We start from the raw sequence: 18967 nt of genomic DNA on the forward strand, positions 1-18967 counted from the left end.
CAGCGGGACGTGGCAGGTGCTGCCTGGGGGGGGTCCGGGTACCCCATTACTAAACCCCCCCCGCAGCGGGACGTGGCTGGCGACGCCTGGGGGGGGCTGGGGCAGAGCTGGGGATGGGGGGTCCGGGTACCCATTACTAACCCCCGCAGCGGACGTGGCTGGCGACGCCTGGGGCTGGGGCAGAGCTGGGGATGGGGTCCGGGTACCCCATTACTAACCCCGCAGCGGACGTGGCTGGTGCCGCCTGGGGCTGGGGCAGAGCTGGGGATGGGGTCCGGGTACCCCATTACTAACCCCGCAGCGGGACGTGGCTGGCGACGCCTGGGGCTGGGGCAGAGCTGGGGATGGGGGGTCCGGGTACCCCATTACTAACCCCCCCCCCGCAGCGGGACGTGGCTGGCGACGCCTGGGGGGGGCTGGGGCAGAGCTGGGGATGGGGGGTCCGGGTACCCCATTACTAACCCCCCCCCGCAGCGGGACGTGGCAGGTGCTGCCCGGGGGGCTGGGGCAGAGCTGGGGATGGGGGGTCCGGGTACCCCATTACTAACCCCCCCCCCGCAGCGGGACGTGGCTGGCGACGCCTCGGAGTCGGCGCTGTTGAAATGCATCGAGCTCTCGTCTGGCTCCGTCAAGCTGATGCGGGAGAGAAACAAGAAAGTGGCCGAGATCCCCTTCAACTCCACCAACAAGTACCAGGTACTGGGGCCCCCCCGCCCCCGACAGCCCCCCAAACCTGCTGCAGCCTCCCAGCCATGCGAGAGCCCCTTCAACTGCACCCCCAAGGCCTGGGAGCAGCCCCCAGCCCGCCAGGACCTGGTCCCCCCAATTCCTCGTGACCCCCGGGGGCTGCCTGCAGCCCCCAGCCCGCCAGGACCTGGTCCCCCCAGGCTCCCCTTGACCCCCCCGGGGGCTGCCTGCAGCCCCCAGCCCGCCAGGACCTGGTCCCCCCAATTCCTCGTGACCCCCAGCCCGCAAGGACCTGGTCCCCCCAAGTCCCCGTGACCCCCGGGGGCTGCCTGCAGCTCCCAGCCTGCAAGGACCTGGTCCCCCCAGGCTCCCCTTGACCCCCCCGGGGGCTGCCTGCAGCTCCCAGCCCGCCAGGACCTGGTCCCCCCAGGCTCCCCTTGACCCCCCCGGGGGCTGCCTGCAGCCCCCAGCCCGCCAGGACCTGGTCCCCCCAGGCTCCCCTTGACCCCCCCGGGGGCTGCCTGCAGCCCCCAGCCCACCAGGACCTGGTCCCCCCAGGCTCCCCTTGACCCCCCCGGGGGCTGCCTGCAGCTCCCAGCCTGTCAGGCTAATCCCGGCTCCGGCGCTGGCAGCTGAGCAGATTAGCCGGATTCCCCGTGGGCACCAGCCTGGAACGATCCCCAGGCTCCCCCGCCCCCGCCTGGGACTCTGGGCCCCTTCAGTCGGGGGGGCAGGTGGGTGGGGCCCCAGCGAGTGTCACGGAGCCACCGGCCCTGTGCTACACCCCCCCTCGGCCCCAGGAGTCCCCCCGTGGCCCCCCGTCTCCCAGACGGGCCCCTGGCAGGGCTGGCAGAGACGCCGGGCAGCGCCGGGCAGCCAGAGCCTGGCTCAGGGCCCCCTTCCCCGACTGACCTCCGCCATCAGCATCCCTGCCGGGGGGCCCGCCAGTTCCCTGAGGCCCCTCCCCTCCCTCCCCTCCCCCATCTCTGTGAGTCTGCCCTGAGCGCAGAGGAACCCCCCTCCCCACTGGGCAGGGGAAACTGAGGCACACCCAGGACTCAAAAATAGGACAGAAAATTCCCGCTTTCATCCGCGGGAGATGGGGGGCAGATAGTGGTGGGCAGGTTCGTGCTCGCTGCTGGGGGGCATGGGGGAATATGGGGGGCTGGCAGTACCCCCTCTTGGTGGGGGGGTCTGCGGGCCCCCCCTGATGCCCCCTCCCCCCCAGCTGTCCATCCATGAGACCGAGGACCCCAACGACAACCGCTACCTGCTGGTGATGAAGGGGGCGCCGGAGCGGATCCTGGATCGTTGCTCCACCATCCTGGTGCAGGGCAAGGAGCAGCCGCTGGACGAGGAGCTGAAGGAGGCTTTTCAGAACGCCTACCTGGAGCTGGGCGGGCTGGGCGAGCGGGTGCTCGGTGGGTGTCAGGGGCCGGGCCAGCGGGTGCCCGGGGGGGGGCGGGGGCTGGGCGAGCGGGTGCTCGGTGGGTGTCGGGGGCCGGGCCAGCGGGTGCCCGGGGCATCGGGGCTGGGCGAGCGGGTGCTCGGTGGGTGTCGGGGCCGGGCGAGCGGGTGCCCGGGGCGTCGGGGCTGGGCGAGCGGGTGCTCGGTGGGTGTCGGGGCCGGGCGAGCGGGTGTTCGTGGGCGTGGGGCTGGGCGAGCGGGTGCTCGGTGGGTGTCGGGGCCGGGCGAGCGGGTGCCCGGGGCGTCGGGGCGAGCGGGTGCTCGGTGGGTGTCGGGGCCGAGCGGGTGCTCGGTGGGTGTCGGGGCTGGGCGGACGCGGGGTCGGGGGTGTCAGTGGGATTGGGGGTCGGGAGGAACGGGTGCAGAGTCGCTGGTGACGAGGGGACGGGGATGGGGTGTCGGGGAATTGGGGATTGGGGGTCGGGGGAACGGGTGCAGAGTCGCTGGCTGAGGGGACGGGCGGACGCGGGGTCGGGGGAATCGGGGTTTGGGGGCCGGGGAACGGGTGCAGAGTCGCTGGCGATGAGGGGACGGGGCGGACGCGGGGTCGGGGTGTCAGTGGGATTGGGGGCCGGGGAACGGGTGCAGAGTCGCTGGTGACGAGGCCGGGCGGACGCGGGGTCGGGGGAATCGGGGTTTGGGGGCCGGGGAACGGGTGCAGAGTCGCTGGCGACGAGGGGCCGGGCGGACGCTGGGGTCGGGGGTGTCAGTGGGATTGGGGGCCGGGGACGGGTGCAGAGTCGCTGGTGACGAGGGGTCGGGGGATGGGGTGTCGGGGAATTGGGGGATTGGGGGTCGGGGAACGGGTGCAGAGTCGCTGGTGACGAGGGGCCGGGCGGACGCGGGGGGCCGGGGCCCTGGCAGGGTTGGGCTCTGACCCCGCCCCCAGGGTTCTGTCACTTCTTCATGCCGGAGGAGCAGTATCCCAAGGGCTTCGCCTTCGACTGCGACGACGTGAACTTCACCACCGAGAACCTCTGCTTCGTGGGGCTCATGTCCATGATCGACCCGCCCCGGGCCGCCGTGCCCGACGCCGTGGGCAAGTGCCGCAGCGCTGGCATCAAGGTGAGGCCGCAGGGCGGCTCCGGGCCCCCCGGCTGGGCCCTTGGCTGGGGGCTGGTCCTGCTGAGGTCGCCTCCAACCCTCAGCTCTGATTGTGTGACCCCTGGCCCGGCCCTGAGACGCGGCCACCTCTGGGGTGGGGCTCCCGGGGACCCTCTCGCCCCGCACTGAGGTGTATTAACCCCCATCGCCCCCAGGTGATCATGGTGACTGGCGACCACCCCATCACCGCCAAGGCCATCGCCAAGGGCGTGGGCATCATCTCCGAGGGCAACGAGACCGTGGAGGACATCGCCGCCCGCCTCAACATCCCCGTCAGCCAGGTCAACCCCAGGTAGGGGGCAGGGCCCCCAGCTCGGGAGAAACCCCTCAGAGGCCCCCTTTGATGTGCCAGACCCCAGGGGTCCCCCTCTTCCCTCAGGCTCCGTGGACTGAGAGCAGACAGAATCCCTTCCCCCGCTGAGTGGCCATGCACCTCTAGGGGAAACTGAGGCAGGCACAGGCCTCATAAAAACATTACAAACATTTCCCAGTAGTGGAGGGGGGCAGAGCAGCAAAGGGGGGCCAGAACCCCCAGCTGAGGGGACACGGGGGGCTTTGGGCACGTGCGGAGAGGGGGCCCAGTGGGGCCAGCCCGGGGAGACGTCCCCGTCCCAGCGCTGACCCTCCCCCCCGCCGCCCAGGGACGCCAAGGCCTGCGTGATCCATGGCACTGACCTGAAGGACATGAGCACGGAGCAGATCGACGAGATCCTGCAGAACCACACGGAGATCGTCTTCGCTCGCACCTCGCCCCAGCAGAAACTCATCATTGTGGAGGGCTGCCAGAGACAGGTCCGCGTCCCCCCTGCCCCCCGTGACTCCCCCCATCCTGGCCCCGGCCCTGACCCGTGTCCCCCCCGCAGGGCGCCATCGTGGCGGTGACGGGCGACGGCGTGAACGACTCCCCGGCACTGAAGAAGGCCGACATCGGGGTGGCCATGGGCATCGCCGGCTCCGACGTCTCCAAGCAGGCGGCCGACATGATCCTGCTGGACGATAACTTCGCCTCCATTGTCACCGGCGTGGAGGAGGGTGAGGGGCGCGGGCTGGGGGGGCTGAGGGGTGGGGGCGTCGGGGGCTCCCCCCCAGTCCCTCCCTCACAGCCGCCTCTCGCCCTGCAGGGCGCCTGATCTTCGACAACCTGAAGAAATCCATCGCCTACACGCTGACCAGCAACATCCCCGAGATCACCCCCTTCCTGCTCTTCATCATGGCCAACATCCCGCTGCCCCTCGGCACCATCACCATCCTCTGCATCGACCTGGGCACCGACATGGTGAGCCCTGGCCCCTGCCCCCGCGGGGGGGGGATGGACCCGCCCCCTTTGCCAATCGGCCCTGACCCGCCTCCCCCCCCAGGTCCCCGCCATCTCCCTGGCCTACGAAGCCGCCGAGAGCGACATCATGAAGCGCCAGCCTCGAAACCCCCGCACGGACAAGCTGGTGAACGAGCGGCTGATCAGCATGGCCTACGGGCAGATCGGTGAGGGGCGGGGCCTACGGGCAGATCGGTGAGGGGCGGGGCCTGGGCAGATCGGTGAGGGGCGGGGCCTGGGCAGATCAGTGAGGGGCGGGGCCTGGTCAGATCGGTGAGGGGCGGGGCCTGGGCAGATCGGTGAAGGGCGGGGCCAGGGGAGATCGCTGAGGGGCGGGACCTGGGGAGATCGGTGAGGGGCGGGGCCTGGGGGCAGATCGGTGAGGGGCGGGGCCAGAGGGTGGATCTGTGAGGGGGGTGGGGCCTACAGGCAGGTGAGTGAATTGGAGGTGGGGTCACGCGAGGTGAAAGGCCTGGGTGGGGTGTGGAGGGCTTGTCGCTACCTCCCCTTCTGCTGCCCTCCTCCCCTCTGCCCCCTGGCTCACCTTCCCTGCCCCCCTGCCTCCCAGCTCACCCCCCTCCCTGCTCTCCCCAGCTAACCCCCCTCCATGCCCCCCAGCTACCCCCCTGCCCCCCAGCTCACCCCTCCCTGCCCCCCAGCTACCCCCCAGCTCTCCCAGCTAACCCCTGTGACGGTGCTGCCCGTGGGAGCCAGCTGATGTCACTCAATTAGGGTGAACTACAAACCAAACGGGACAGACAAACCCCAAACGCTGGTGGTTATTTCAATACTTAGATTTACCAACCAGCACAAAACAGCTTCTACAGCACCTCACTGGTCACTTAGAGTCCAAACCCCGCAGCTCCCTTAAAGTGCCCAGCCTCAGGCCTCCGGCCAGACACACCTGTCAGATATGATGACGGATTACTGAAAATCTTATCTCTTATAAAAGAAAAGGTTCTTCCAACCCCAAAGGATCAGCCACACACCCAGGTCCAATGATAACTTAGATCTTACCCAAAATACACGCTACAGCCAATTCTTGTTAACTAAGCTAAAATGTATTAAAAAAGAAAAGAGAGAGAGTGTTGGTTAAAAGATCAATCTACAGACAGACTTGAATTCAATTCTTGAGGTTCAGATACACAGCAGAGAAGAGCTTGTAGTTGCCAAAAGTCCTTTTAGAAATAGTCCAGAGGTTACAGTCCAATGTCCATATTCAGGGTGGCTCCAGTCAATGACTGGGGATCTCAATCCTTGTGGCTTAAGGTCTCCCCCTCTTGAAACCCAAAGCAGATCTGAGATGAAGCAGGATCCTGTCCCAGGTTCGTATACGTTTCCAGCAGCCTTTCGGCCTGAGAAAACAATCGGCTCAACTCCTTCTCCCAAACATCCTGGTAATTAGCACAGGGGAATTTATCCATTAAACAGTTCAGATACAGGTTAGCACAACCTGCAAAGAGACACAGAGACAATAATACTATTTCACTCAAGTGTCTTCCTAAATGTTAATATTCCTTTTTTGATCATTGAATTAAAACTCTAGCAATAGACAAGCCTTGTTTGCTGCCATCACAAGACCTGAGCAAACATCCCCCCTTCTACCTCTACCAATGCGGCTGCATTTCAAAGCTCCGTTCACTTACAGATCTTCCCAACCCGTCCTCAAGGGTCCCCCACAGGTCAGGTCAGTCTGTGAGTTAATTAACACTTTCTGGCCCTGTCACCTTTTAATGAGATATTATATCACAGTCATAACGTCACAACCCCCTCCCTGCCCCCTGCCCCCCAGCTACCCCCTGCCCCCAGCTAACCCCCCTCCCTGCCCCCCTGCCCCCCAGCTAACCCCCCTCCCTGCTCTCCCCAACTAACCCCCTCCCTGCCCCCCAGCTACCCCCCTGCTCCCCAGCTAACCCCCCTCCCTGCCCCCCAGCTACCCCTGCTCCCCAGCTAACCCCTCCTGCCCCCAGCTACCCCTGCTCCCCAGCTAACCCCCTCCCTGCTCCCCAGCTAACCCCTCCCTGCCCCCAGCTACCCCTGCTCCCCAGCTAACCCCCTCCCTGCTCTCCCCAGCTAACCCCTCCCTGCCCCCAGCTACCCCCTGCCCCCCAGCTAACCCCCTCCCTGCCCCCCCGCCCCCCAGCTAACCCCGTCTCTGCCCCCAGGGATGATCCAGGCCTTGGGTGGGTTTTTTGCGTACTTCGTGATCCTGGCTGAGAACGGATTCCTGCCCTCCGGGCTGGTCGGGATCCGGCTGAACTGGGACGACCGGACTGTGAACGACCTGGAGGACAGTTACGGGCAGCAGTGGGTGAGCGCAGGGCGGGGTGGGGGGTCTGGGGTCACCACCCCTTGGAGCTCCCCACGAGGGGCCCGGGGTGCAGCCTGGAGTGTGGGACACTGTCCCCTGCTACTCTCTGGCTCAGGGTCCCTCTCACCCGGCTCTGCCCCTCTGGCTTCGCAGCGTGCGACGGCACCACGGTTACACGCAGCCTCGCACGAGCGCAACCCAGGGAGGCACCAGCAAACCCCCCAGCCCCAGCCTTGCACCCCAGAAATGTCCCGTCCCACCCAGCTCGAGACCCTCTTCCAACCAGGGCAAGCGCATTGGGTCACTCGCCCCTTCGGCCGCGCACCAGCCCCGGAGCCGGAGCACCGACAAACGCGCGGCTCAGGCTAGACGGGGGGATCTCACCGGGGCAGAGTCGGTTACAGACGAACTAAAAGCTAAAAGCAGCGTCTAAGCCCCGAGCTCTGAACCGAGCCCAGGTTCACAGCTGGATTCCCTGCCCGGCTCCGAGGCTCGTCTCCCAAACGGCCCCCTTGCCCTGGGCGCAGGGGGCGGGCGCGTGGTGCCACGGCCCCTTTCCCCTCTCGGTTCCTGAGCCCCAGGAAATGTGGCTCCGACTTGGACTCAAGCGTCACCTGGGTCAGGAACAGGGGACCCGGCAGGCTCTGCAGCAGGAACAACCGTGCCCCATCCCAGCCCCCCATTGTCCAGGGTGTGCGAGCAGCCAGCTGCCCTCTGCCCCGCCAGGGCCGCTTGTGCGCCACACACACACACACCCTCCAGCAGGGGGCATCAGGCCCCCCCCCACACCCTCCAGCAGAGGGCGTCAGGGCCATACACACACACCCCCCCTCCAGCAGGGCCCCCCCCCACACCCTCCAGCAGGGGGCATCAGGCCCCCCACCCCGCACACAAACCCTCCAGCAGGGGGCGTCAGGGCCCCCCCAACCCCCTCCAGCAGGGGGCATCAGGCCCCCCCTCCAGCAGGGGGCGTCAGGGCCATACACACACACCCCCCTCCAGCAGGGCCCCCCCACACCCTCCAGCAGGGGGCATCAGGCCCCCCACCCCGCACACAAACCCTCCAGCAGGGGGCGTCAGGGCCACACACACGACCCTGACATTGTGAGCTCATCGGCACCTGACGGAAATGGCTGGGGGCAGCCTGGGCTGGGGGGCAGTTTGGGGGGGGGGGCTGGTACTGACACCCTCCCCTTCTCCCCCCCCCCAGACGTATGAGCAGCGCAAGGTGGTGGAGTTCACCTGCCACACGTCCTTCTTCGTCAGCATCGTGGTGGTGCAATGGGCTGATCTGATCATCTGCAAAACCAGGAGAAACTCAGTGTTCCAGCAGGGCATGAAGTGAGACAGGCGCCGGGCTGGCAGGGGCTGCGGGTCGGGAGTGAGGGGCACCGGCAGAGCTGGGGGGGCAGGGCTGGGCTGGCAGGGGCTGCAGGTCGGGAGTGAGGGGCACTAACTGGACGTGGGGGTGAGAGGGAGCCCAGGGCTGGGCTAGCAGGGGCTGCGGGTCGGGAGTGAGGGGCACCGGCAGAGCTGGGGGGGCAGGGCTGGGCTAGCAGGGGCATCGGGGCGGGAGTGAGGGGCACTAACTGGACGTGGGGGTGAGGGGGAGCCCAGGGCTGGCAGGGGGCTGCGGGTCGGGAGTGAGGGGCACCGGCAGAGCTGGTGGGGGCAGGGCTGGGCTAGCAGGGGGCTGCAGGTCGGGAGTGAGGGGCACCGGCAGAGCTGGTGGGGGCAGGGCTGGGCTAGCAGGGGGCTGCAGGTCGGGAGTGAGGGGCACCGCGGGCGCTGTTTCATTGTCTCTCTCTCAGGAACAAGATCCTGATTTTCGGGCTCTTTGAGGAGACAGCGCTGGCCGCCTTCCTGTCCTACTGCCCTGGCATGGATGTGGCGCTGCGGATGTACCCCCTGAAGTGAGTGCGGGGGTGGAGGGACCCCGCTGGGTGAGCCCCTGCTTCTCCGGGGGGAATCCCCGGTGCTGCAATGGGGGGGATCCAGGGGGCCACAGCCCTTCAGTGTTAACAAAAGAAACAACGCAGAATTCACGTCCCCCGCAGAGCGACCGATTCTGCCGGGGAGGCAGCGCTGCAATTGCACCTTTCACCCACCAGGGGCTGCTGTGGGGCCAGCAGAGAGGGAGGGGCTCATTGGCCTTTTGGGGAACCCCTGGTGCAGGGAGTGAGGGGCTGCAGCCCGGGGGGGGGGATAGACCCAAGGGGAGGTGCCTTTGCTACCCTTCAATGTGGGGATCCTGTACTGCGGGAGGGGAGGACACCTGGGGGCGTCCTGGTGGGAGGGGTTCCTGCAGCCCTGGGGTTCCTGGCCGGGGAAGGTTCCCTGCAGCCCTGGGGGCGGTTTCCTGGCTGGGGTTCCTGGGCGGGGAGGTTCCTGTAGCCCTGGGGTTCCTGGGCGGGAGGTTCCTGTAGCCCTGGGGTTTCCTGGCTGGGGGTTTCCTGGCCGGGGAGGTTCTCTGTAGCCATGGGGGTGTTCCTGGCTGGGGGAGGGTCCCTGCAGCCCTGGGGTGTTCCTGGCCGGGGAGCTTTCCTGCAGCCCTGGGGAGGTTCCTGGCTGGGGAGGTTCCTGTAGCCATGGGGTTCCTGGCCGGGAGGTTCCTGTAGCCCTGGGGGTTTCCTGGCTGGGGTTCCTGGCCGGGAGGGTCCCTGCAGCCCTGGGGGTGTTCCTGGCCGGGGAGCTTTCCTGCAGCCCTGGGGGAGGTTCCTGGCCGGGGGAGGGTCCCTGTAGCCCTGGGGGGGGGGGGTTCCTGGCCGGGGGAGGTGCCAGCCCTGGGAGCCAGCAGCAATCCCCTTGCGTCTGCTGGTCAGGGTGCAGCGTCCCCCCCCACTGCTGACACTAACCCCCCCACCCCCCGGTTCTGTCCCGTCCAGGCCCAGCTGGTGGTTCTGTGCCTTCCCGTACAGCTTCCTCATCTTCGTGTACGACGAGATCCGGAAACTCATCCTGCGCCGGAACCCCGGAGGTGGGGGGCGACTTGGCGGGCTGATGGCGGGAGGTAGAAGGGGGATGGAGGGATATGAAGGAGCCGGGGGAGGGGTAAGGAAGATGGGGGAGGGTGGGGTGATATGTGGGGGGAGGTGCCAAACAGGGGTGTCCTTGCCTAGCATTAACCCCCCCTCTCTGTCACAGGCTGGGTCGAGAAAGAAACCTACTACTGAGCCCCCCCCCGCTGCCAGCCGCCCCCCCCCGCGCTGGAGCCCACGAGGCTGGTGGGACGTTGGCTCGGAGGAAAGTGACTCGTCCCCCGACCCGCGTGGCTGAGACTATGAAACTGTCCCTGCCCCCCCGTCCTCGCCTGGGGGGGGTATTTATTGTGTCACCAACATCCCGCCACTGCTGGGACCGAACCCAGGATCCCCAGAGCTAAGGGGGGGCTGGGAGCAGTCAGGGGGGCTCTTGTCCATTGGGGGGGACAGTCCCAGGAGATAGAGACCCCCCCGGTCACACAGGGTCCCTGTCCTCCCCCCCCAAGTGTCTGGTTCTTCCCCTCAGCACACAGATCCCCCATCGTCCTCCCCCCAGGTCACCCCCTTCTCCATTCCCAGTGGGGCACGGGGGGCAGGAGCCAGCCCTCAGCCCCAGACTGGGGGGCAGACTCGGGGGGGGGGGTCAGCAGAGCACCAGGGAGGGGTTGTGGAATAGAACCCAGGAGTCCTAACCCCCCCCCGCATGCCTTTACCAAGCCAATAGCTCCCCCTGCCCCCCCCCGGGCCCTGTCCGAGGGGTTGGGGGATCCTGCTGCTGCCCCTTGACCCCAGATTCCAAGTGATGGGCCTGGTGGGGGGGTCCCTATGGCTGGGGGGGTTTGTCCCTCCCACCCACCGCCAGTGTCCATGGGGAGGGGTGTTGTGCTCACTCCCCCTCCCCCGCCCTGTGTGTGCTGGGGGGGCCTTACCCCCCCCTTTGGGGATCGTGTCGTCATGTGACAAAAACAAACTCAATTTAACAAATAAAAATGAAACCAGCCCTGGACAATGTGCCGCGCGTTGTGACGGGGGGGGGGGGGGGGGCGGGGACCCGGGGGGGGAACTCCCTGCCACTGGACAGGGCGGAGCCGGCGCCTTCCTGCCCCCCCCCACCCGGGAATGAGGAGCGGGAGCTGGAGCCGGCCAGGCCAAAAGACTGAGCTGGGGGGGGGTGTCAGTCACTGCATGATGCGCCCCCCCGGCTCCTCCCAGCTTCCCCCACCTCAGGGACGGGGAGCCAGGGTCAGGTGCCTGGGGGGGGTCATTGTTATGGCAACCAGCGGCTGTCTGTTGCCGTGGCGATGGAGGATGACTGTTACTGACGTTGTTGGGCAGGGCCTGGGGGAGCCTGACGTCCCCCCGCCCCACACACACCGAGTGCTGGGCTAGAACCCAGGCGTCCTGGCTCCCAGCCCCCCCCCCCACTGATTCCCCTTAACAGAGCGGGGGGGGAGGTGCTGTAACTCAGCCCGTCCCTGGGGCTGCCCCAGTGGAGCTGGGGGGGTCCGTGCCCTCCAAGGGGCCGGAGCCCCCAAATCCTCCCACGGGGCGAGTGGGGCAGGGGGCTCCCTGCAGTGCTTGGCCAGTGAGCTCAGGGGCTGCTGGGGGCCCCCCGAGCCCTGCGGCAGAGCCCCCAGGGCCCCTCGCTGGGGGTCGCACTCTGGCGCCCACACACGGGGACTGGAGCCCCCCCCCCGCCCCGGGAGGGGCCTGGGCCACTGGAGGGGGGGCGGGATTCAAGGCCCCGTTCCGAGGGGGCAGCACGAGGCTCTGAGCAGGGCCTGGCCCCAGGAACGGCGCGTGGTGTGGGGAGCCCAGCCAGGGGCCACATTCAGGGCCCAGCTGAGAGCGTCACGTTGGGGTCCCCCCATCCCTGTGTCGCAGGCAGGGCGAGAGGTGCAGGGAGCCCCCGGTGCACGGTGAGGGGGGGCAGCAGCCGCCAGGCCAAGCCGGGGGTGCCCCCAGCCTGGCACCTGTTGCCAGCTCCCGCCAGGGCTCTGCCCCGACTGCCTGGTGCCGCTGCTGCAGCGCCCCAAAATCACTGCCCACAAACCAGTCTATATTGGGGGGGCTGCGCATGGGGGGGGCAAAGTCTGGGCCTGCCCTGCCAGCAGTGCCGGGGGGGGGGCAGAACTTGGCACCTGGGAACTCTTGGAGCAGAGAAAGGACCATCGGCCCCCCAGCTCCAGTCGGCCCGGTTCTGACAGCCGGCGGCACGGCCCTCGGGGACACTGGGGCGGTTTATAATCGGTCTCAGAGACGCCCCTGACGTCGGGCGGACCCAGCGCGGCCTCGTCTGACCCCCGGCAGCTCGCAGGGCCCAGAACCCGCCCCCCCTCCCCCAGCTCCGGCTGAGTCACCGCCGGCCCCAAATCGCGGGTCACAGACTCACGTGACAGAGACTCCACCTGCCAGGGCCCCGGGCCCCAGTGCAGGGGAAGGTGACCCCCCCCCGGGTCTCTGCCAATCCCGCCCGAGTCTGGCGACCAGCCAGCCCCTGCGCGTGGGGGCGAGAGCCAGCAGGCAGAGCCTGGGGCAAGAATTCGCTGGGGTACCTCCGAGCCCCCCCGGCTCGTGTCCATCCCCGGCCATGGGGGGGTTGCTACAGGGCCGCGCGCCATTGCTGGGCGGCCGCCGGCCCCTCTCCCTGTCCCTGCCCCCCCCCGCACACACCCGAGGGCAGGTCGGCGTTTCCCCCACTGCGCCGTGGGTCGAACCTTCCCTCATCTCAAGCTGGCACCTGGCGCTGCACTGAAGCTCCTGCCCCTGCCTGGCGTTTCTCCCTCGGCCGGATTCCCCGGACGCGGTGCCCCGAGCTCCCCGCGGCCGGGCAGCCGGACAAGCCGAGCCCTTTGCGGCTCCTCTCACAAGGTCGGTTTTCCCTGTCGCCCTCCTCTGCCCCGGCCCAGGCTGAATTCATCGTCCTTCCACGAGGGAGCCCAGAACCGCCCGCACGGACGCCTCCTGGCTCCCCCCGAGCTCTGCTCCTCGCCTGGGGCAGCCCAGGGCTGCATTCGCCTGTCACGGCCACGTCCCGCCGACGGCTCAGCCAGCCTGCGATCGGCCAATACTCCTGGGTCCCGCCGACGGCTCAGCCAGCCTGCGATCGGCCAATACTCCTCGGTCCCGCCGACGGCTCAGCCAGCCTGCGATCGGCCAATACTCCTCGGTCCCGCCGACGGCTCAGCCAGCCTGCGATCGGCCAATACTCCTCGGTCCCGCCGACGGCTCAGCCAGCCTGCGATCGGCCAATACTCCTCGGTCCCGCCGATGGCTCAGCCAGCCTGCGATCGGCCAATACTCCTGGGTCCCGCCGACGGCTCAGCCAGCCTGCGATCAGCCAATACTCCTCGGTCCTGCCGACGGCTGACCCAGCCTGCGATCGGCCAATACTCCTCGGTCCCGCCGATGGCTCAGCCAGCCTGCGATCGGCCAATACTCCTCGGTCCTGCCGACGGCTCAGCCAGCCTGCGATCGGCCAATACTCCTCGGTCCCGCCGACGGCTCAGCCAGCCTGCGATCGGCCAATACTCCTCGGTCCTGCCGACTGGCACGGCCCCAGCGCAGAGCAAACAGGCTCGTCAGCCCCGGACGCAGGACCTGGCGCTTCGCCCAGTGAAATCTCGTCTGTTTCTGTGACTCCAGTTCACAGGGTCGCCCAGGTCACCGGGTGGGATATTCCGGTCCTCCCCCGCCCTGCCAATGCCTCCCCCCCGGGCCAGCTGCAACCCCCCGCCCCCCACAAGGGCTGTAATGAACCCGGTAAATCCGGCTGGTCCCAGACGGAGCCGTGAGGGGCTCCGCTAGCGACTCCCCAGCCTGGCAGTTCCCCTTTCGGGGTGACCCGCTGTCGTCCCCCCTTCAACCACTTCCGTGTCCCCCTTCCCGGTCTCCTAGTAACCCCCGTCTCCTCCCAGGTGAGGGACAGTCTGCGGGGCCCTGGGCCAAACGCCTCCTGGCCCCGGGGAGACTCGAGCCACCGCATGTCCTGTGGCTGAGACACCAGCTCTCATCTCAGCGACTGTCACCCCCGACTCCAGCCAGCGACCGTCACCCCCCGACTCCAGCCACCGTCACCCCCCGACTCCAGCCACTGTCACCCCGACTCCAGCCAGCGACCATCACCCCCCGACTCCAGCCACTGTCACCCCCCGACTCCAGCCAGCGACTGTCACCCCCTGACTCCAGCCACCGTCACCCCCCACTCCAGCCAGCGACCATCACCCCCCGACTCCAGCCACTGACCGTCACCCCCCGACTCCAGCCACCGTCACCCCCCGACTCCAGCCACTGACCGTCATCCCCCGACTCCAGCCAGTGACTGTCACCCCCCGACTCCAGCCACTGTCACCCCCCGACTCCAGCCAGCGACCGTCACCCTGACTCCAGCCAGCGACTGTCACCCCCGACTCCAGCCACTGTCACCCCCAACTCCCGCCAGCGACTGTCACCCCCTGACTCCAGCCACCGTCACGCCCCGACTCCAGCCAGCGACCGTCACCCCCAACTCCAGCCACCGTCACCCTGACTCCAGCCAGTGACTGTCACCCCCTGACTCCAGCCACCGTCACCCCCGGACTCCAGCCAGTGACCGTCACCCCCCGACTCCCGCCCCTGTCACCCCCTCCTCCAGCCACTGACCGTCACCCCCCGCCTCCAGCGAGCGACCGTCACCCCCCGACTCCAGCCACCGTCACCCCCCGACTCCAGCCAGCGACCGTCACCCTGACTCCAGCCAGCGACGGTCACCCCCGACTCCAGCCACTGTCACCCCCAACTCCAGCCAGCGACTGTCACCCCCTGACTCCAGCCACCGTCACACCCAACTCCAGCCAGCGACCGTCACCCCCCAACTCCAGCCACCGTCACCCTGACTCCAGCCAGTGACTGTCACCCCCTGACTCCAGCCACCGTCACTCCCCGACTCCCGCCAGCGACCGTCCCCCCCGACTCCAGCCACCGTCACCCTCCCTCCAGCCAGCGACTGTCACCCCCGACTCCAGCCAGCAACGGTCACCCCCCGACTCCAGCCACCGTCACCCTGACTCCAGCCAGCGACCGTCACCCCCGACTCCAGCCACTGTCACCCCCAACTCCAGCCAGCGACTGTCACCCCGACTCCAGCCACCGTCACCCCCCGACTCCAGCCAGCGACCGTCACCCCCCAACTCCAGCCACTGTCACCCCGACTCCAGCCAGCGACCGTCACCCCCGACTCCAGCCACCGTCACCCTGACTCCAGCCACCGTCACCCTGACTCCAGCCAGCGACCGTCACCCCGACTCCAGCCACCGTCACCCCAACTCCAGCCACCGTCACCCCTGACTCCAGCCAGTGACCGTCACCCCGACTCCAGCCAGCGACCGTCACCCCCGACTCCAGCCACCGTCACCCCCAACTCCAGCCAGTGACTGTCACCCCGACTCCAGCCAGCGACCGTCACCCCCGCCTCCAGCCAGCCACCGTCACCCCCGCCTCCAGCCACTGTCACCCCGACTCCAGCCAGTGACTGTCACCCCGACTCCAGCCAGGCACCGTCACCCCGTCTCCAGCCACCGTCACCCCTGACTGCAGCCAGCGACCGTCACCCCGACTCCAGCCACCGTCACCCCGACTGCAGCCAGCGACCGTCACCCCGACTCCAGCCACCGTCACCCCGACTGCAGCCAGCGACCGTCACCCCCAACTCCAGCCAGCGACTGTCACCCCCCGACTCCAGCCACTGTCACCCTGACTCCAGCCCGCGACCGTCACCCCCAACTCCAGCCACTGTCACCCCAACTCCAGCCAGCGACTGTCACCCCCCGACTCCAGCCACCGTCACCCTGACTCCAGCCAGCGACCGTCACCCCCTGACTCCAGCCAGCGACCGTCACCCCCTGACGCCAGCCACTGTCACCCCCAACTCCAGCCAGCGACTGTCACCCCCCGACTCCAGCCACCGTCACCCCCCGACTCCAGCCACTGTCACCCGGACTCCAGCCAGCGACCGTCACCTCCCGCCTCCAGCCACTGTCACCCCGACTCCAGCCAGCGACCGTCACCCCCCGACTCCAGCCAGCCACCGTCACCCCCCGACTCCAGCCAGCCACTGTCACCCCGACTCCAGCCAGCGACCGTCACCCCCCGACTCCAGCCAGCGACACAATGGGACAAACACGGACAATCCCTGTGGTGGAGCAGGGACTGTCTATGTGGGGGAGGGGAGAGCCAGGGAGGATTTTAGGTGAGATGCAAGTATCAGAGGGGTAGCCATGTTAGTCTGGTTCTGTAGAAGCAGCAAAGAATCCTGTGGCACCTTATAGACTAACAGACGTTTTGCAGCATGAGCTTTCGTGGGTGAATACCCACTTCGTCGGATGCAAGTGGTGGAAATTTCCTGGGGCAGGTATATATAAGCAAGCAAGAAGCAAGCTAGAGATAACGAGGTCAGATCAATCAGGGAGGATGAGGCCCTGTTCTAGCAGTTGAGGTGTGAAAACCAAGGGAGGAGAAACTGGTTCTGTAATTGGCAAGCCATTCACAGTCTTTGTTTAGTCCTAAGCTGATGGTGTTAAATTTGCAGATGAGCTGGAGCTCAGCAGTTTCTCTTTGAAGTCTGGTCCTGAAGTTTTTTTGCTGGAGGATGGCCACCTTAAGATCTGCTATTGTGTGGCCAGGGAGGTTGAAGTGTCTCCTACAGGTTTTTGTATATTGCCATTCCTAATGTCTGATTTGTGTCCATTTATCCTTTTCCTTAGAGACTGTCCAGTTTGGCCGATGTACATAGCAGAGGGGCATTGCTGGCATATGATGGCGTATATTACATTGGTGGACGTGCAGGTGAATGGTATTCAGTCTGTAACATGAGCTAGGCCTGGGGGAGGGGAGGTGACACCTCTGGCTGGGGCTAGACAAAGGGAAGGGGGGAGTGAAGTCAGTCTTCGGTTGGGAGCTGGGCGGTGGGTTTCCAGGGGATCCTAGGCTGGGATCCAAGCACCCTGAACCCCCAGAGAGGCCAGATTGAGGGGTCCTGGCTCTGAACACGAGCTCTGCTGTATCCTGTGTTCCTGTGTCCAATAAACCTTCTGTTTTACTGGGTGGCTGAGAGTCACTGTGAGTCCAGGAAGAGGGGTGCAGGGCCGGACTCCCCCACACTCCGTGGCAACTGGTGGCAGCGGTGGGATCGGCGGCACCCCGTGGACGGTGCTTCCTGCAGTGAGTGACTGGGGAGCAGTAAAACGAAGGGGCGATTAACCCCTGGGAGAGTGTGACCAGATCCCCCGGGGGGTCGCAGCGAGCGATCCCAGGGGCGGAGGAGGCTGCAGCTCGACCCTGGCAGAGAGGTGGTGACCTCAAGGCCTGGCACACTAGGGGTCCCCCTGGAACCCGTGGGGAGCGGCGAGCACCCCGGCCTGCGAGCGGCCAGCAGGAAGATGTATTCCCAGAAGTGCAAGTGTGAGCTGGTGGAGCTGTGCAAGCATGGGGGGCTGCGCCATGGGAAGCTCACCAAGGCCCAGCTGATTGCCCGGCTGGAGGAGAGAGATCGCAGGGATGAACCGGTCCCTGTCTCTGAGGGAAGCAGCCGGGCAGATGCAGCGCAGGCACCAGTGTCTGTACCCGCTGGGAGTGGTCAGCCGGTCGCTGAGGGCTCCTCGAGACCCCCCACCCCTAGGCGGAGGGGGAGGGGGAGGGGGAGCCCAGCGACTACCGAGGGCTCAGTGGCCAGCAGGGGATCGTCCCGGCGGAGCTCCCTGTCCCTGGAGCGGAGGCGGCTGGAATATGACAGGGAGGCGCTCGAGTTAAGGAGGCAAGAACTGAGACAGGAGCGGGAGGAGAAGGAGAAGCAGCGTAAACATGAGCTGGCCCTGGCCCAGCTGAAAAGCAGGGAGGCCCCGGCTACGGTGAGTGAGGGGGGACCCAAGCTGCAAAGAGCTTCGATAAGAGCTTCCTGGCCCGGCGGAAGGAGGGGGAGGACATAGACACCTTCCTGATGGCCTTTGAGAACGCCTGTGAGCTGCACCAGGTTGACCCCGCAGACAGGATCCGGCGCCTCACCCCCTTACTGGACTCCACCGCCGTGGAGGTGTACAGCCGAATGAGAGGGGCGGAGGCAGGGGACTACAACCTGTTCAAAGAGGCCCTGCTCCGCGAGTTTGGGCTGACCCCGGAGATGTACCGGAAGAGGTTCCGGAGTCAACATAAGACCCGGGAGGTCACATACCTGCAACTGGTCAACCGGGCGCAGGGATATGCCCGCAAGTGGACAGCTGGGGCCCAAACCAGAGAGGACCTGCTTGACCTAGTCGTACTGGAGCACCTGTATGAGCAGTGCCCGTCGGACCTGAGGCGGTGGGTGATGGACCAGAAGCCGGAGAACCCGCAGCAAGCAGGCCGGCTGGCCGACGAGTTTGTGGACCGTTGGGCAGGGGCTGGCAGGGAGGCGTCTCGAGGGAGCAGGCCTGCCTCAACGCAGAGAGAGAGTCACCACGGGGCCTCCCAGCGGGGCCCTATGGAGAACCCCCACCAAAGGGGAACATCCAGCGTCAGGTCCACCCGACCCCCTCGAGGGGACCCACGAGACATGGGCTGCTATCACTGTGGCCAACGAGGCCACATACGGGCCCAGTGCCCCAAGCTCAGGGACAGACCGAGCAGACCCAACCTGCAGAGGGTTGACTGGGTAAAGACCCGGTCGGATGAGGGGCAGCATTCCCAGGAAAGGGGGGCTGGCAGTGTTCCACCTGGGAAGGAGGGAGGAGAGCCCCAGGTCAGCTCCTCTGGGGGGCTGGATGCTCCGGACCCAGGGTTTTTGGTCTACAGGGTGGGCACAGGGCTGCCCCTCCGGAACCAGTGCCTTGTTCCCCTGGAGGTGGATGGGAGGAAGGGCACTGGGTACTGGGACACAGGCGCAGAGGTGACGCTGGCCCGGCCCGAGGTGGTGGCCCCAGATCAGATGGTGCCTGATACCTACCTGACCCTGATGGGCGTGAGCGGGACCCCATTCAAGGTGCCTGTGGCAAGGGTGCACCTGAAGTGGAGGGTCAAGGAGGGCCCCAAGGACGTGGGGGTGCACCCCCATTTGCCCACAGAGGTGTTAATGGGGGGGGACCTCGAGGCCTG

At 67.0% G+C, this 18967-nt stretch overlaps 1 protein-coding gene across 4 annotated transcripts in view; it reads left to right on the top strand.

Annotated features, from left to right (window-relative positions):
* The window catches only part of ATP1A3 (ATPase Na+/K+ transporting subunit alpha 3), a 30700-nt gene extending 19831 nt beyond the window's left edge, over positions 1 to 10869 (top strand). For all 4 annotated transcript variants that reach the window (XM_039512580.1, XM_039512582.1, XM_039512583.1 and 1 more), the window contains exons 11-23: positions 562 to 696; positions 1916 to 2108; positions 3044 to 3219; positions 3414 to 3550; positions 3900 to 4050; positions 4122 to 4290; positions 4380 to 4534; positions 4617 to 4740; positions 6739 to 6884; positions 8095 to 8225; positions 8696 to 8797; positions 9770 to 9861; positions 10029 to 10869. In XM_039512580.1, coding sequence (XP_039368514.1) covers positions 562 to 696; positions 1916 to 2108; positions 3044 to 3219; positions 3414 to 3550; positions 3900 to 4050; positions 4122 to 4290; positions 4380 to 4534; positions 4617 to 4740; positions 6739 to 6884; positions 8095 to 8225; positions 8696 to 8797; positions 9770 to 9861; positions 10029 to 10057 — 1740 coding nt within the window. In that variant the 3' untranslated portion in view covers positions 10058 to 10869. The remainder of the gene's footprint in view (positions 1 to 561; positions 697 to 1915; positions 2109 to 3043; positions 3220 to 3413; positions 3551 to 3899; positions 4051 to 4121; positions 4291 to 4379; positions 4535 to 4616; positions 4741 to 6738; positions 6885 to 8094; positions 8226 to 8695; positions 8798 to 9769; positions 9862 to 10028) is intronic.
* Positions 10870 to 18967: the final 8098 nt, after the last annotated feature.

The sequence above is a fragment of the Mauremys reevesii genome, linkage group 24 (assembly GCF_016161935.1).
Source record: "Mauremys reevesii isolate NIE-2019 linkage group 24, ASM1616193v1, whole genome shotgun sequence".
NCBI lineage: Eukaryota > Metazoa > Chordata > Testudines > Geoemydidae > Mauremys > Mauremys reevesii.